Genomic DNA, 17,957 nt, shown 5'->3' with positions numbered 1-17,957 from the left:
ATTCTAGCAGAAGCTTCTTTGCATATTAGACCACACATCCCTGATGTAGCCATTCCTCCAAGAGCTTACAAAAAAGAGCCTTGTAAGCTCTTGGAGGATTGTGGTGTGTGGCCTAACATGCAAAGAAGCTTCTGCTAGAATTCCACCCCTGCAGAAAACATAAAGAGAGATTTTTGCATGGAGAAGCATTCAAAAATGGTATTTTCTTCCTGCCTGCTGTCTTGAGCGGCGTGGCACAGTCCACTGCTTCAAAACTCTATCCACTCTTTCCACCGCGCATTGGAGGTGAAATCTTGGGCGGGGGGGGGGGTAGAAGTCAGAGCAGTCGGACATCACACAAGTGAGTGGAGGAGAGGACACAGTGCAAAGAACCGCCGAATCGTCTGGCGTACGTCAGATTCTTCACTCACCGACACTGACCCCGGGTGCAGATCCTGGCTCCAGTCTTGGTGTTGTGGGTTCAGATCCTTCCCGGTGGTAATTTTCAATTTGGTCACCTTTGGGTCCTTGCAGGACAACAAGGGGTTAAAAAAGGACCCCAGGAAGGTGAGAGAGACCTTTCGGAGGCAGAGGCCTGCTGCTCCTGCTCCCCCATGCTGGCTCGCCAATATCACTGAAGAAGCCATGTTTGTTGCTCACAGGGTGCCTTTCATAGTTCATTTCCCCTTATTCGCATCAGACAGATCAGGGGTGTCAAACATGCGGTTTGGGAGCCGAATCAGGCCCCTGGAGGGCTCCTATCAGGCCCCCGAGCAACTGGCTGTCATCTGCTTCCTTCTCCCTCCCTCTTGCTTCCTTCTGCATCACAGCTTGCTTTGCCAGGCTTGCTCAATCACACAGCAGAGCTACAGAGCAAAGCCTCTATTTTCTCCATTGACTGGAGCTCCTCCCTTGGGGAGGAAGGGGAGAAGGGAGGGCTTGCTTTGCCAGGCTCTCTCAGTCACACAGCAGAGCTACTGAGCCAAGGCTCTCTTCCTTCTATTGGTTGAGGCTCCCACCCCCTCCAGTCCCCCGGGGAAGAAAGGAAAGAGCCAGAGCTTCCTTTGCCCAGTTCCCTGGATCCCATGGGAGAAATACAAAGAAAGCATCTTTAAGACCAACGAGTGCTAACGTTTTAAGCACGTTTTAAGTTTTTTAAAATAACATATGTGTGTTTGTGTTCTTAATAAAATTTATATCTCTGGTACCTAATCTTAAATAGGTACACACATGGCCCGGTCTGACATGGCCCGGCCCGACAAGGTCTCATTTATGTCAGATCCGGCCCTTATAGCTAATGAGTTTGACACCCCTGATTAGAGAACTGGCATGCAGGGGTCGGATTTTCAAAAAGGGCGAGCTAATCTGTCAACCCTCACATTTATAGGAACTGCATACCTTTTAAATGCCTTCCCCCCAATGGAAATAATGAAAGATAGGGGCATCTGCTTTGGGGGCTACTTTGGGTAGTAAATTTTTGAGACTTGATGTTTTGAGGAGTGGAGTCAGATGTAGGGTTGCCAATCCCCAGCGCGGGGCAGGGGATCCCCTGTTTTGGAGGCCCTCCCCCCGCTTCAGGGTCGTCAGAAAGCGGGGGGAGGGGAGGGAAATGTCTCTTGCGAACTCTATTATTCCCTATGGAGATTTATTCCCATAGAAAATCATGGAGAATTGATCTGTGGGTATCTGGGGCTCTGGGGGGGCTGTTTTTGGGGGTAGAGGCACCAAATTTTCAGTATAGCGTCTAGTGCCTCTTCGCAAAATACTCCCCAAGTTTCAAAAAGATTGGACCAGGGGCTCCAATTCTATGAGCCCCAAAAGAAGGTGCCCCTGTCCTTCACTATTTCCTATGGAAGGAAGGAATTGAAAAGGTGTGCTGTCCCTTTAAATGTGATGGCCAGAACTCCCTTTGGAGTTCAGTTATGCTTGATCTTGGCTCCACCCCTAATGTCTCCCGGCTCCACCCCCAAAGTCCCCAGATATTTCTTGAATTGGACTTGGCAACCCTACTCAGATGCCATGCTGCAAAGTTGGTGCCTCTACCTCAAACAGCCCCTCAAGAAACTTGTACAAAATGGCCTAGAGATGGTATTTAACCCCGGAGAGACTGGCCAAGATCTATCCAAGCTACTCTAACAAATGCTGGAAGTGCGGGAAAGTGAAAGGAACCCTATATCATATCTGGTGGCAGTGTGCTCATGCCAAAAAATATTGGGCCCAAATTAATATCTGGTGCCAGAAAATTTTCAAAATAAGATTTTCGCATACACCTGAATTTTACCTGTTAAGTATAGGAAAGGAAAATCTCCCCAAATTAGAGAAAAAACTTTTGTTATATATTGTTACCGTGGCTAGAATTCTATACGCCAGGTATTGGAAGGTTGCAAAAATTCCAGAAAGGGATGAGTTTGTGCAAAAGCTATTGGAGGCAGCAGAGCTAGATATGCTAACAATGAAATTAAGAGGACAGTCTTACTCGGCTTGTAAAAAGATTTGGAACCCGCTGTATCTATGGATAAAAAGTGTGGGAATTGAAATGAGGAATTTGAATCTATGTTTTGGTAGTTCCCCTTAAGCTCTTGGTGGTGGTGGGGGGAATGGTGCTGGGGGTGTTTGAATGTGTTACATTGTTGTAATAATTTGTTTTTGCAAGTATTTTGTACTGCAAATAAGCTTCAATAAACTGTTTTATTTGATAAAAAAAACAAAAACAAACAAAAACAGCCCCTCTAGAGCCCCAGATACCCACAGATCAATTCTCCATTAAACCCTATGGCAATCTGTCTCCATAGGGAATAACGGAGTGCCCAGCACACATTTCCCTCCTCCTTCCTGCTTCCTGATGACCCTGATGTATTAGGGCTGTGGTGGGTACACAACAGAGGAAACCGCAGTGCGAAGGTTTGCCAAAGAGATGAAACACTGTGTTGCAACAGCCTCTGTATCCATAAACTTCAACAGAGTGGATTTCACTCTCTTGTTTCAATTTTTGTGTTCTACTTAAAGCCACAGAGCCACGTATTTTTACAATCACACTTATAGTGTTTTGTATGTGTATTCCTTGTCAGCACAGTCCATAATGCTCAACATACATATGTCCTTCCAAACACCCACCCCCTCCGTACTTCATGCTGACTGCGGCAGCCTTAGGTAAATCCAAACGATGCGGGTGATGAATACAACAGTAGTAAATTTCCTTCACTCGCAGTGTGCTGAGAAGGTCAATTTCTTTTTCTCACCAAGTGCGGCAACATGTACCCCAGGCTCTAAAGCAGGGGTGTCAAACATGTGGCCCGGGGGCCAAATCAGGCCCCTGGAGAGCTCCCATCAGCCCCCCCAAGCAAGTCTGCTTCCTTCTCCCTCTCTCTTGCTTCCTTCTGCATCACAGGTTGCTTTGCCAGGATTTCTCAATTGCACAGGAGCTACAGAGCAAAGCCTCTGTTTTTCCCATTGGCTGAGGTTTTTCCCATTGGCTGAGGTTGGGAAGGGAGAACTTGCTTTGCTAGGCTCTCTCAATCTCACAGCAGAGCTACTGAGCCAAGCCTCTCTTCTATTGGCTGAGGCTCCTCCCCCTTCTGGTCCCCTACGGAAGGAAGGAAAGAGCCAGAGCTTCCTTTGCCCAGTTCCCTGGATCCCAGGGGAGAGTTACAAAGAAAGCACCTTTACGACCAACAAGCAGTAATGTTTGAAGCATGTTTTAAGTTTTAAAACTCTTTAATTGTGTTTGCCTGTGTCCTTTATAAAGTTCATATCTCCGCTTCCTGGCATTACATGTTCTGACGCTCACGGCCTGCCCAGACAAGGTCACATTTAGGTCTGATCTGGCCCTCGTAGCACATGAGTTTGACACCCCTGCTCTGAAGCATGTTTCTATAAAGAAAACTTATTCTGGTCACAATTCTCGATGGGAGCCAGCGCTCAGGACTGCAGCTCACACCAGCAATACGCTGAACTTAATTGGCACCGATGGTTCTGTAGAACTCGTTCCGTTTGAAAGCGCAGCCAAGTGGGGACAACGATCGGTTTGTAAATAGATTCAGGTGTGAGGGGGAGCCGCCTTAGTCTGGAGCAGCTTATCAAACTCATTTGCTTGTCAGGCTGGGCCATGAGCGTCATAACATGTAATGCCAAGTAGCGGAGATATGAACTTTATAAAGGACACAGACAAACACAATTAAAGATCTTAAAAACTTAAAACATGCTTCAAACATTAGCACTTGTTGGTCTTAAAGGTGCTTTTTTTGTATCTCTCCTGTGCGATCCAGGGAACTGGGCAAAGGAAGCTCTGGCTCTTTCCTTCCTTCCTACTCCAGAGGACCAGGAGGGGGAAGAGCCTCAGCCAATAGAAGGAAAAGTGGCTTGGCTCAGTAGCTGGGCTGTGCAATAGAGAGAGCCTGGCAAAGCAAACTCTCCCCCTCTCCCTTCCTTCCTTCCTTCCTTCCTTCCCAAGGGAGGAGCCTCAGCCAATGGAGAAAATAGAGGCCTTGCTCTGTAGCTCCTCAGAAATCCTGGCAAAGCAACCTGTGATGCAGAAGGAAGCAAGAGAGAGGGAGAAGGAAGTAGACTTGCTTGGGGGCCTGACGGGAGTCCTCCAGGGGCCTGGTTTGGCTCCCAGGCTGCACGTGTTGACACCCCTGCCCAAGACAAAGTTGAGGGCCTCTCTAGGGCTTCTCTTTACAGATCCGAGAAGAGGATACTTACAAATTCAAGGCTGACGGGGCTGTTGAATTTCGGCACAGTGTGGAGATACAGCATGGACAGGAATTCATCCAGCTCGGTGAACTAAGGGGGAAGAGAAAGACGAGAGTTTGCGGGGAAAGGAGAAGGAGCTGGGATGCTAGGAAGGCGGAAGCGGGCCTGGGACGTCTGCTCTCACCTGCTCTTTGGCTAAGTGGTCAGCAATGTTGTTCAGGATCTTGTAGAAAACTTCAAACCAAGGCAAGTAGCTGTGAAGAAGCAAAGTTGACAGTTAAGGAGAGCCAGGGAGGCCCAGGGGTTAAAGCTGGGGTGTCAAACATGCAGCCCTAGAGGCTGAATCAGGCCCCCAGAGGGCTCTTATCAGGCCCCCCAGCAACTGGCTCTTGTCTGTTTCCTTCTCCCTCTCTCTTGCATCCTTCTGCATCTCAACTTGCTTTGCCAGGCTTGCTCAATCGCGCAGGAATTGCTTCCTCTCTTGCTTCCTTCTGCATCTCAACTTGCTTTGCCAGGCTTGCTCAATCGCACAGGAACTGACAGAGCAAAACCTCAATTTTCCTCCATTGGCTGAGGCTCCTCCCCCTCCTGGTCCCTGAGGAGGGAGGGAAAGAGCCAGAGCTTCCTTTGCCCAGTTCCCTGGATCCCAGGAGAGAGATATAAAGAAAGCACCTTTAAGACCAACACATGCTAATGTTCAAGCATGTTTTATTTTAAGGTTTTGGTTGTTGTTTTTTTTAAATAATCTTTAGTCGTGTTTGTCTGTGGACTTTATAAAGCGTATATCTCTGCTACCTAATCCTAAATAGGTACACACATGGCCCGGTCTGACATGGCCCAGCCTGGCCCAGTATGGCCTGGTCCAACAAGGTCTCATTTATGTCAGATTCGGCTCTCATAACAAATGAATTTGATACCCCTGGGTTAAAGCGTCAGATGAGCATCTGGGAGAACCAGGGCTTTTTCTGCAGCAGGAACTCCTTTGCATATCAGGCCACATCTCCCTGATGTAACCAATCCTCCAGGAGCTTAAAGGGCTCTTCTTAAAGGGCCTACTGTAAGCTCCAGGAGGATTGGCTGCATCAGGAGGGTGTGGCCTAATATGCAAAGGAGCTCTTGCTAGAATTCCACCCCTGCATAATATCCCTGATGTAGCCAATCCCCCAAGAGCTTCCAGGGCTCTTCTTACAGGCCTACTGTAACCTCCAGGAGGATTGGCTACATCAGGGGGTGTGGCCTAATATGCAAAGGAGCTCTTGCTAGAATTCCGCCCCTGCATATCCCTGATGTAGCCAGTCTTCCAAGAGCTTAAAGGGCTCTTCTTAAAGGGCCTACTGTAAGCTCCAGGAGGATTGGCTGCATCAGGAGGGTGTGGCCTAATATGCAAAGGAGCTCTTGCTAGAATTCCACCCCTGCATAATATCCCTGATGTAGCCAATCCCCCAAGAGCTTCCAGGGCTCTTCTTACAGGCCTACTGTAACCTCTAGGAGGATTGGCTACATCAGGGGTGTGGCCTAATATGCAAAGGAGCTCTTGCTAGAATTCCACCCCTGCATAATATCCCTGATGTAGCCAATCCCCCAAGAGCTTCCAGGGCTCTTCTTACAGGGCCTACTGTAAACTCCAGGAGGATTGGCTACATCTGGGGGTTTGGCCTAATATGCAAAGGTGTTCCTGTCACAAAAAAAGCCCTGGGGAAAACCGAGTTCAAATCCCTGCTTGTACCATGGAAGCTTGCTGGGTGACCTTGGGCCTGGCACACTCTCTCTACCTAGCCTACTTCACAGGGGCGTTGTGAGGATAAAACGGAGGAAGCGGGAGGGCATTAAGCGGCACCAGGCCCCCATTACGGTGAAAGGCGGGATGGAGATAAAGTCAGTTTTAAAATTAGAATTAATGAAGGAAGAACGCATGCTTGGTGTGAAAAGAATCTTCAAAGCGGAGCTGGAAAATATTCTTTCTTTCCCAGAGAGCCAGTCTGGTGTAGCGGTTAAGTGCGCGGACTCTTATCTGGGAGAACCGGGTTTGATTCCCCACTCCTCCACTTGCACCTGCTGGAATGGTCTTGGGTCAGCCAGAGCTCTCTTATCTGGGAGAACCGGGTTTGATTCCCCACTTCTCCACTTGCACCTGCTGGAATGGCCTTGGGTCAGCCATAACTCTCTTATCTGGGAGAACCGGGTTTGATTCCCCACTCCTCCACTTGCAGCTGCTGGAATGGCCTTGGCTCAGCCAGAGTGCTCTTATCTGGGAGAACCGGGTTTGATTCCCCCCTCCTCCACTTGCACCTGCTGGAATGGCCTTGGCTCAGCCAGAGTGCTCTTATCTGGGAGAACCGGGTTTGATTCCCCACTCCTCCACTTGCACCTGCTGGAATGGCCTTGGGTCAGCCAGAGTGCTCTTATCTGGGAGGACCGGGTTTGATTCCCCACTCCTCCACTTGCACCTGCTGGAATGGCCTTGGCTCAGCCAGAGTGCTCTTATCTGGGAGGACCGGGTTTGATTCCCCACTCCTCCACTTGCACCTGCTGGAATGGCCTTGGCTCAGCCAGAGCTCTCTTATCTGGGAGAACCGGGTTTGATTCCCCCCTCCTCCACTTGCACCTGCTGGAATGGCCTTGGCTCAGCCAGAGTGCTCTTATCTGGGAGAACCGGGTTTGATTCCCCACTCCTCCACTTGCACCTGCTGGAATGGCCTTGGGTCAGCCATAGCTCTTATCTGGAAGTTCCGGGTTTGATTCCCCACTCCTCCACTTGCAGCTGCTGGAATGGCCTTGGCTCAGCCAGAGTGCTCTTATCTGGGAGGACCGGGTTTGATTCCCCACTCCTCCACTTGCACCTGCTGGAATGGCCTTGGCTCAGCCAGAGCTCTGGCAGAGGTTGTCCTTGAAAGGGCAGCTTCTGTCAGAGGTCTCTCAGCCTCACCCACCGCACAGGGTGTCTGTTGTGGGGGGAGAAGATAAAGGAGATTGTAAGCCGCTCTGAGTCTCTGATTCAGAGGGAAGGACGGGGTACCAATCTGCAATTCTTCTTCTTTCTCTGCCTGGAATAGGGTTGCCAACTCCAGCTTGGGAAATTCCTGGGGATTTGCAGCAGTACCTGGGGGCGAGGGGAGTTTGGGAAGGGGTCAGAGCCGGGATATAATCACCTAGAGTCCACTGTTGGAAGATGCCATTTCCTCCAGGGGAAGTGAGTTGGAATGTCGGGGGATCCCCAGGCTCCACTTGGAGGCTGCTGGCATCCCTTGGGCCTTTGGTGGGGTTTAATGCCATAGAGTTCACTTCCAAAGCATCCCTTTCCCCCCCACAGGAACGGATCTCTGTTGCCTGGAGATCAGCTGTAATTCCAGGGGATCTCCAGACCCCACCTGGAGGCTGGCAACCCTCTGGAAAGCAACTTCCCCTCAGTTTCTGAAGAATTCACTGCCACAGGAGGTGGTGGTGGCTACAAGCATAGCCAGCTTCAAGAGGGGATTACATAAAAATATGGAGCAGAGGTCCATCGGTGGCTATTAGCCACAGTGTGTGTGTGTGTGTGTGTGTGTGTGTGCTTCTCTTATGTTCTTATGTGACACAGAGTGTTGGACTGGATGGGCCACTGGCCTGATCCAACATGGCTTCTCTTATGTTCTTCTGTGACACAGAGTGTTGGACTGAATGGGCCATTGGCCTGATCCAACATGGCTTCTCTTATGTTCTTATGTGACACAGAGTGTTGGACTGGATGGGCCACTGGCCTGATCCAACATGGCTTCTCTTATGTTCTTATGAGACACAGAGTATTGGACTGGATGGGCCATTGACCTGATCCAACATGGCTTCTCTTATGTTCTTATGTGACACAGAGTGTTGGACTGGATGGGCCACTGGCCTGATCCAACAGGGCTTCTCTTATGTTCTTATGAGACACAGAGTATTGGACTGGATGGGCCACTGGCCTGATCCAACAGGGCTTCTCTTATGTTCTTATGAGACACAGAGTATTGGACTGGATGGGCCATTGACCTGATCCAACATGGCTTCTCTTATGTTCTTACGTGTCACAGAGTGTTGGACTGGATGGGCCACTGGCCTGATCCAACATGGCTTCTCTTATGTTCTTATGTGACACAGAGTGTTGGACTGGATGGGCCACTGGCCTGATCCAACAGGGCTTCTCTTATGTTCTTATGAGACACAGAGTATTGGACTGGATGGGCCACTGGCCTGATCCAACAGGGCTTCTCTTATGTTCTTATGTGACACAGAGTGTTGGACTGGATGGGCCACTGGCCTGATCCAACAGGGCTTCTCTTATGTTCTTATGAGACACAGAGTATTGGACTGGATGGGCCATTGACCTGATCCAACATGGCTTCTCTTATGTTCTTACGTGTCACAGAGTGTTGGACTGGATGGGCCACTGGCCTGATCCAACATGGCTTCTCTTATGTTCTTATGAGACACAGAGTATTGGACTGGATGGGCCACTGGCCTGATCCAACAGGGCTTCTCTTATGTTCTTATGAGACACAGAGTGTTGGACTGGATGGGCCATTGACCTGATCCAACAGGACTTCTCTTATGTTCTTAATGCTTCTTGCAGTGACAACGAGACAAATCCTGCCCCTGAAAAGAGAGCACAGGTGAACTCTCCTACCTGAGGATGCAGAGGCAGGTGCGGAAGTCTTTGGCCAGCCGGCAGAAGCCGAAACGTTGCTTCCCTTCCAGGTCGGTGAGTGCAAAAGTGAAATGCTGGACTGCGGGGCTCTCCTTAACCCTGGACAGGAAACAGGGGGAACAATTACGAGATGGTGATGTGAAAGGAGACCATGGGAGTCCAATTCAAGAAATATCTGGCGGACTTTGGGGGTGGAGCCAGGAGACTTTGGAGTGGAGCCAGGAGACTTTGGGGGTGGAGCCAGGAGACTTTGGAGTGGAGCCAGGAGACTTTGGGGGTGGAGCCAAGCGCAAGGTTGCGACAAGCATAAATTGAACTCTAAATGGAGTTCTGGCCATCACATTTAAAGGGACCACACACCTTTTAAAATGCCTTCCCTCCATTGGAAATAATGAAGGAGAGGGACACTTTTTTTGGGGGGGGGCGCATAGAATTGGACCCCCTGGTCCAATCCTTTTGAAACTTGGAGGGTATTTTGGGGAGAGGCACTGGATGCTATGCTGTTAAAGCAGGAAAATGACTTTAGTTTAGATGGGAAAATAGACTTTAGTTTAGATGGGATATTTCAATTCTCCCCCAAATGGCCTTTTTTTTGGTCTTAGTTCACCTCTACTGGGGGTTGGAGAGAGAATCAAAGTTTTTCCATGGCTTCAAAATGCCTTTCCATGTCCCATCTCCACTGCATGGAAGCGCTCCTGGCCCGCTGCATACCTTTCGACATCAAAAGGGAAGCAAAACTTGGGCAGCATCTGAATGGATTCCTGCAGGAAGAGAAAAGGGACTTTGGTTAGGACAACCCAGACAGCAGCTTGAGCAGAGCAGATCAGACCAGGGCACCTTGAAAAGCAAATGGTGGGCCATGAGGATCTTTGTGTGTCTCTGTGAGGTGTCTTCACACATTAGAATCATAGAATCAGAGAGTTGGAAGGGACCTCCAGGGCCATCTAGTCCAACCTCCTGCACAATGCAGGAAACTCACAAACACCTCCCCCTAAATTCACAGGATCCTCATTGCTGTCAGATGGCCATATAGCCTCTGTTGAAAAACCTCCAAGGAATGAGAGCCCACCACCTCCCAAGAAAGCCTGTTCCACTGAGGAACTGCTCTAACGGTCAGGAAGTTCTTCCTAATGTGTTGAGCTGGAAACTCTTCTGATTTCATTTCAACCCATTTGTTCTGGTCCTACTTTCTGGGGCCACAGAAAACAATTCCACCCCATCCTTTATATGACAGCTCTTCAAGTACCTGAAGATGGTGATCCTATCACCTCTCAAGGCACCTCCTCTCCAGGCTAAACATCCCCAGCTCCTTCAACCTTTCCTCATAGGACTTGGTCTCCAGACCCCTCACCATCTCCGTCGCCCTCTTCTGGACCCGTTCCAGCTTGTCTAGATCCTTCTTAAACTGTGGTGCCCAAAACTGAATACAATACTCCAGGTGAGGTCTTACCAGAGCAGAGTAAAGCGATACCATCACATCATGTGATCTGGACACTAAACTTCTGTGGATACAGCCCAAAATTGCATTTGCCTTTTTAGCCGCCGCATCACACTGTTGACTCATGTTCAGCGTATGATCCACTAAGACCCCGAGATCCTTTTCGCACAGACTACTGCATAGAAATCAGGTCCTCTGCAGAAAATGGCTTTTTGGGAGGGTAGACTGTAAAATTATATCCCACTGAAGCCCTCCCCCTCTCTCAACCCTGCCTTCCCCAGGCTCCACCCCCATACCTCCAGGAATTCTCCAGTCCGGAGTTGGCAACCTTACCTGGGGAAAACCCTTCTCTCCCTAGCCTCCTTCTCACTAATTTAACCCTCCCTCCCTTGCCAGAGCTCCATCTGTCCCAGTTCCTATTGGCTGGCTCAGAGCATGGCTCTGATTGGCTCCAGTGCTGCCAGGGCATATCTTGGGGCTCTACCCATCTCATTTGTTGTTCAGTCGCACAGTCGAGTCCGACTCTTTGCGACCCCCTGGACCAAGTCACGCCAGGCCCTCCTGGCTTCCACCATCCTCCGAAGTCTGCTCAGATTCGTGTTTGTGACATCAGCAACGCTGTCCAGCCATCTCCTCTTTTGCCGTCCCCTTCTTCTTTTGCCTTCTGTCTTTCCCAGCATCAGGGTCTTCTCCAGGGAGGGCTCCCTTCTCATTGGGTGGCCAAAGGATTGGAGCTTCAGCTTCAGCATCTGACCTTCCAGGGAACAGTCTGGGTTGATTTCCCTTAGGACTGACTGATTGGATCTTCTTGCAGTCCGAGGGACTCTCAAGAGTCTTCTCCAGCACCACAGCTTGAAAGCATCTATTCTTCTGCGCTCGGCCTTCCTTATGGTCCACCTCTCACAGCCATACATGACTACTGGGAACACCATCGCTTTGACTATACAGGCTTTTGTGGGCAGGGTGATGTCTCTACTTTTTATTATACTGCCCAGGTTCTCCATAGCTGTCCTCCCAAGGAGCAAACGTCTTTTAATTCCATGGCTACAGTCACCATCTGCAGTCACCCATCTCATACCATTTCATAATTTTGAATCTGCAATGTTTTGATTAATATTTCCCTCACATCCTCTCAGTCCAGCAAAGAAGCCAAAATGGGCATAAGAAGCAGCAAAACCCCCTATGGAGAAACGCCATCTTAGTTAATGGTGGTGATTGGTTGGGAGGGAACATGAAACTGCTAAGGTAGGCTTTGTGGCCTAGCCTTCCCTTCATTCCCTCCTCCCTTCCGGAGTTAAACCATCACCTCTAGGGGGAAAGCCTCCTAGAGAGGCAGGAAGTTCTTTTTTTTTTTTATTGGAGTGAGGCGGGAAAAGTTCAGTTCTCGGCTGGCCCTCAAGGAGAGAGGTTGTCAGTCTGTGGGCTCCTGACTGTGGGAGAGGAGTGGACCTCCAGGCAGCCAGACCGAGGAAGTCATTCACAAGGCAGGGCAAGTCTAGACCAGGGACGGGAGGATGTGTTTAAATCTACCTTTTATTTGTCCTTCTGGTTGCTGTTCAGTTGCTGTGCTAAACTTTTAAATGCAACTCCTTTTGGTTTTTTTTCTTTTTCTCTTCTAATTAAATAGTTTTACTGTTTTGAATGCTGGCAGTCAAACGTTGTACCACATAGATCTCCAACCGCTTTAGACCACGCTGCTTTATGAAGGGGGCCCCGGGGGAAGGGGGAAGGCCTGTAGTTGGATAGGGTGCCAATCCTCCAGGGGTTCCCTGAAGAAGTGCTGTGGCCTCTGTGATACCCAAGTACAGGGTGGCAGAGGACCTTGAGGCCTGGCCTCAGAGCTGGAGAGGGGGATTGGGAGTCCTGTTCCTCTCAATCCGAACCCCTGGGCTGAGCAGGTGGTGGCAGCGAGCCCAAGTGGCTGGAGGAGAAATAGCTCCCTCCAAAAAGGGGGGGGGGCTCGGGGAACGGGGTCTGGTAGGCAGATCGGGGCTGTTCCGTCACACCCCCCTTGTACCAGCTGTGGCTTTTTATACCTTTCACCATCCAGAACTGCCACCGAGTGTCTCATTGAGTTTTGCCCAAGTAAGGAGCCCCGTGGCGCAGAGTGGTAAAGCTGCAGTACTGCAGTCCGAGCCTTGTGCTCACGACTTGAGTTCGATCCTGGCGGAAGCTGGATTCAGGTAGCCGGCTTCAGGTTGACTCAGCCTTCCAGCCTTCCGAGGTCAGTAAAATGAGTCCCCAGCTTGCTGGGGAAAAGTGTAGAGGACTGGGGAAGGCAATGGCAAACCACCCCGTAAAAGTCTGCCAAGAAAACATCATGATGCAACATCACCCCAGAGTTGGAAACGACTGGTGCTTGCACAGGGGACTACCTTTACCTTTATACCAGAGCATCACCAGCAATTCAATAATATCACTTCTGGTGCATGCTGCAAGTAATGCTCCCTCTAAGACTCGTGAGCAAAAATTCTACTTTGAGAGCTATTGACGTTAAAATTGTAAGCGACTTGAATAAATTAAGTGTGCTTCCTGAGCTTAGACAAAAATGTGTGAGCTGGAGGCTAGAAAAACTGTGAGCTAGCTCACGCAAACTCAGCTTAGAGGGAACACTGGTTAGCTGATTGGCAGGTGGGGGTGGGACCTGGGGAGCAGTGAATCCCCCACCCTAGGAAAAAAGCCATAGAGATTTGGGAAATTCCTAGAGCGCCACATCACTTTCTGCTGCACCCCAAAAGGTTCCAGGTGTCATGAGCCCTGAGGAGGGGGAGCTGGAAGGGTTAACAGACCAGGAAGAATGGACTTCCAGTGACTCAGCCGAAGAAGACAGCTGGCCCATCTATCACTCTCCCCACATTCCAGGCACCTGTGCTGGCTGCTGACAATCAGTCTCCTCCAAGCTCTCCCCCTCCCATCTCAAGAATGCAGAGCCATCTTCGGAAAAGACTCTCAGAATGCAGACACGAGGCATGCCAATGCTTTCGATCTCTTAGCCCTGAATACTAGGAGAATGACGGCCACCCAGGGAGCAGGCTGATGGAGGCTCCCATATGACTCACACCCGGGACTTGGCAATCTCGTGGAAGCAACAAGTCAATTCCCTGGCTTGAATCCACACTCCTTCCTGAGTCCAGCTTCTGACCGGTTTGAACTCCTTGGCACCCCGACCCTTTGGCTTTGGACACTGACTTCTGCTTCTGGTTTGCGATTTTGCTGTGGTGACTCGGCTCCTTTTTGATTTCCTGAACTTTGACCTCAGTCCGGCTTTGGACTCCTGCCTGCCTGCGCCCTGAGAACGTGACACCAGGGGTGGCTGGCTGACCAACAGGGGTCAATCTGCAAAAGGAGGCCTTGGTGTGATCCTCAGAATCGTTGTGGCGCCCACAAAAATCTCAGTTGCCCCCGTCGGTGAACCCTGAAGCGAAGATGCAGTGTCTGGAACTCTCAAGCTTTTTTATTTCGCAAATGGAAGCTACACAGCAGGGATCCACTTCAGACTGAGAGCTGAAGGGATTTCCCCAGCTCCACCCCACCCCCATGACTGCTCTTTGCCCCTTTGGAAGAAACAAGAGATGCAGCAGAATGACTGGGGAGGAGGAAGAACAGTCATACAAAGGAGGACAGACCTGGTCATCGAACTCTTGAGGGAACTGCCGGAGCACTTGGGAATCTGCAGAGAAAGAGAGAGATAGAACGAGCAGAGGTCAGCATACAGAATGCAGCCGGACCGATTCCACTCCCAAGGGTTCTATGCCAAAGCTGGGCTTACCTGCCTACAGGTAAGGAATCCTTTCCCGGCAACTTCCTGTCTTCAGAGCCAAGGCTTCAACACTCCCCCCCCCACACCTGGTGAATAAGATTCCTGTGGGTAGAATTTGTTCACAAAAGAAGACCGGTATTCACTTACCTCTGGGCCTAAATCCCTTATGATATGTCTTCTGTTTTGTAAAAAATAATTTCCCCAGCAATAAGAGTTTCGCACTGTTGTGGAACACAGACCTGTTCTCTCTGTCTTGCTCTGATTCAGCTATAACACCATTTTCACTCCTTTATTCCTCAGTCTCTCTCTCTCTTTCTGCTTTTTCTCCAATATGATTTTACTTCCCTCGCCCCAAGCAGGTTTTTAAAATCCACCAGCCCCACTCATTTGTAATCCTAGTCTAGCCAATTGCATAGAGGATTTGTCCTTGGAAGATTTATTACAGGATTCATACCTTTTAACCTCAACTCAGACCCTTTTGAATATAGAAGTTGCAACTGAAAGACTTGTGACAGATTTCACACCGATCCCTGGTGCTGATTGGAAGAAGATGAAGATATTGGATTTATACCTCGCCCTCCATTCCGAATCTCAGAGTCTCAGAGAGGCTCACAATCTCCTTTATCTTCCTCAGGGCTTTTTTTTGTAGCAGGAACGCATTTACATTTTAGGCCACACATCCCTGATGTAGCCAATCTGCCAAGAGCTTACAGGGCTCTTTGTACAGGGCCTAATTTGGAGAACCAGTTTCGTGTAGTGGTTAAGTGTGCGGACTCTTATCTGGGAGAACCGGGTTTGATTCCCCACTCTTCCACTTGCACCTGCTAGCATGGCCTTGGGTCAGCCATAGCTCTGGCAGAGGTTGTCCTTGAAAGGGCAGCTGCTGAGAGAGCCCTCTCCAGCCCCACCCACCTCACAGGGTGTCTGTTGTGGGGGAGGAAGGTAAAGGAGATTGTGAGCCGCTCTGAGACTCTTCAGAGTGGAGGGCGGGATATAAATCCAATATCTTCTTCTTATCTTCTACTGTCAGCTCTTGGAGGATTGGCTACATCAGGGGTGTGTGGCCTCATATGCAAGGAAGTTCCTGCTACAAAAAAAAGCCCCGTAAACACCTTGTGACGTGGGTGAGAGAGCTCTGACAGAAGCTTCTCTTTCAAGGACAACTCCTACGAGAGCTATGGCTGACCCAAGGCCATCTCAGCAGCTGCAAGTGGAGGAGTGAAGAATCAGACCCAGTTCTCCCAGATAAAAGTCCGTGCATTTAACCGCTACACCAAATTTGGAGGAGGATGACACCTGCCTGGTAAGGCCCGCCCCCCCTTTGCCCCACCATGGCTGCGAGACTGGGTCCCACTGACAGCTTAAAGGAAGCAGCCGTTAGCCTCTCCCCACAATGTTGCCATGTTTCCGGGACTTGTTTGGACTATGCCGCAGTTCCGTCAATAAAGTTGTGGCCTGTTAAAATCCAAGCGACATGGCGCGTGTTCCTTCTTGGGTGCGATTACTCATGTGCGCACAGGAAGGAAAGAGGCTCGCCGGAGGTGGTGAAAGAGATCACGCCGTCTTGGGCCGTGACAGGGAGGGGGGGGTGCTTTTGCGTGCAGATTTCTGATCTCCTTGGGAAACACCTTTTAGGCAGAGATTTCCATTTCCCCTATTTTTCTTATTTTGACTGCAATACTAACAGGGATTCAACTGCCACCTCAAACCATCTTGGTGTCACACACACACGCATAGGGTTGCCAAGTCCAACTCCAGAAATATCTGGGGACTTTGGGGGTGGAGCCAGGAGACTTTGGGTGTGGAGCCAGGAGACACTGGGGTGGAGCTAGGGGGGAGGGGGGAAACGGCACCGGGGACCGTGACGAGCCACCCCGTCTCGGAGCGGGCGACGCCGCTGCGCAGCTGCCGCCTCTTCTCGCTGTGGCCGCTCCTCCGAGATGGGCTCAGGCTGGGCCCATCTCGGAGGAGCAGCTGCGGTGGAATCGGAGGGGGGGGTGGAGGCGGGCCGGGGGTGTGGCGAGCCACGAGTCCGGGTCCTAGAAGGGCCCGGATTCGCGGCTCACCATGCTCCTGGCCTGCCTCCGCCCTCCCCTTCTCTGGTTTTGCCTCGGAGGCGGGGTGGGCGATGCTGCTGTGCAGCTGCCTCCTCTTCTCCGCTCGCCGTGGCTGCTCCTCCGAGATGGGCTCAGCCTGGGCCCATCTCGGAGGAGCAGCTGCGGTGGGCGGGGAGGGATGGGGCGGCTCGCCATGCTCCTTGGCGCCGTTTCCCCCCTCCCCCCACTTCTGTTTTTTTGGGGAGCGGGGGAAGAGGCTGGAAATCCTGGGGTCCCCCGCCAGGGCGGGAGGGTTGGGAAGCCCACACACGCACATTCTAGGGTTGACGGTTGTTGGCTGGCAACCAGTGTGCGAGAAAGGAACGCAGGGAGGGGGAAAATGACATCATATTGATGGTGTGACATCCTTTTCAGCTAATAACCACAAGTAGAGCTGCCAGGTTGACCTCAACACCAGCAGCTGCTCCTACCCCTTGTTGCCTACCTAGACCACTTAACAAACAATGAATACAGGAGAACATTTACTCTTATGAGGTGGGACGTCCTCCCTTCAGTGGTGGTAGAGGGGAGATACAAAAAGGTGCCGTTCCAAGAACGATTACGTCCCTGCTGCTGCAGTGATGGTATTGAATCTCTCTAGTCAGCCAGTATCATAATGTCCCTGTATAAATCGATGGTGCGGTCTCATTTGGAGTACTGTGTGCAGTTCTGGTCGCTGCACCTCAAAAAGGATATTATAGCATTGGAGAAAGTCCAGAAAAGGGCAACTAGAAGGATTAAAGGGCTGGAGCACTTTCCCTATGAAGAAAGGTTGAAACGCTTAGGGCTCTTTAGCTTGGAGAAACGTCGACTGCGGGGTGACATGATAGAGGTTTACAAGATAATGCATGGGATGGAGAAAGTAGAGAAAGAAGTACTTTTCTCCCTTTCTCACAATACAAGAACTCGTGGGCATTCGATGAAATTGCTGAGCAGACAGGTTAAAACAGATAAAAGGAAGTACTTCTTCACCCAAAGGGTGATTAACATGTGGAATTCACTGCCACATGAGGTGGTGGCGGCCACAAGTATAGCCACCTTCAAGAGGGGGTTAGATAAAAATATGGAGCAGAGGTCCATCAGTGGCTATTAGCTATTGGCCCCTGTGCGACACAGAGTGTTGGACTGGATGGGCCATTGGCCTGATCTAACATGGCTTCTCTTATGTTCTTAGTCCATGTCCTATTTGACGGAGAGGCTTATAATGATCATCGAGAAGGACTTCCATTTTCCACGGCCATACCTTTTACCAGTAGCCAAAAACTGCAACTCCTTAAGAAACTTCTTAGCGATAGGAACCCTGAGGTGACATACAAATTAGCGAAATGTGGC

At 50.3% G+C, this 17,957-nt stretch overlaps 1 protein-coding gene across 1 annotated transcript in view; it reads right to left on the bottom strand.

Annotated features, from left to right (window-relative positions):
- The window catches only part of DENND1C (DENN domain containing 1C), a 127,545-nt gene that overhangs the window by 39,779 nt on the left and 69,809 nt on the right, over positions 1 to 17,957 (bottom strand). Inside the window, exons 3-8 of the mRNA XM_060253235.1 lie at positions 14,396 to 14,439; positions 10,043 to 10,092; positions 9,311 to 9,430; positions 4,856 to 4,925; positions 4,681 to 4,761; positions 411 to 506 (exon numbers count right to left, since the gene is read on the bottom strand). Of these exons, the coding sequence (XP_060109218.1) occupies positions 411 to 506; positions 4,681 to 4,761; positions 4,856 to 4,925; positions 9,311 to 9,430; positions 10,043 to 10,092; positions 14,396 to 14,439 (461 nt within the window). The remainder of the gene's footprint in view (positions 1 to 410; positions 507 to 4,680; positions 4,762 to 4,855; positions 4,926 to 9,310; positions 9,431 to 10,042; positions 10,093 to 14,395; positions 14,440 to 17,957) is intronic.

The sequence above is a fragment of the Heteronotia binoei genome, chromosome 13 (genome assembly GCF_032191835.1).
Source record: "Heteronotia binoei isolate CCM8104 ecotype False Entrance Well chromosome 13, APGP_CSIRO_Hbin_v1, whole genome shotgun sequence".
NCBI lineage: Eukaryota > Metazoa > Chordata > Lepidosauria > Squamata > Gekkonidae > Heteronotia > Heteronotia binoei.
The sequence above is the reverse complement of the archived record's forward strand: the minus strand, read 5'-3'. Positions and strand labels throughout refer to the sequence as shown.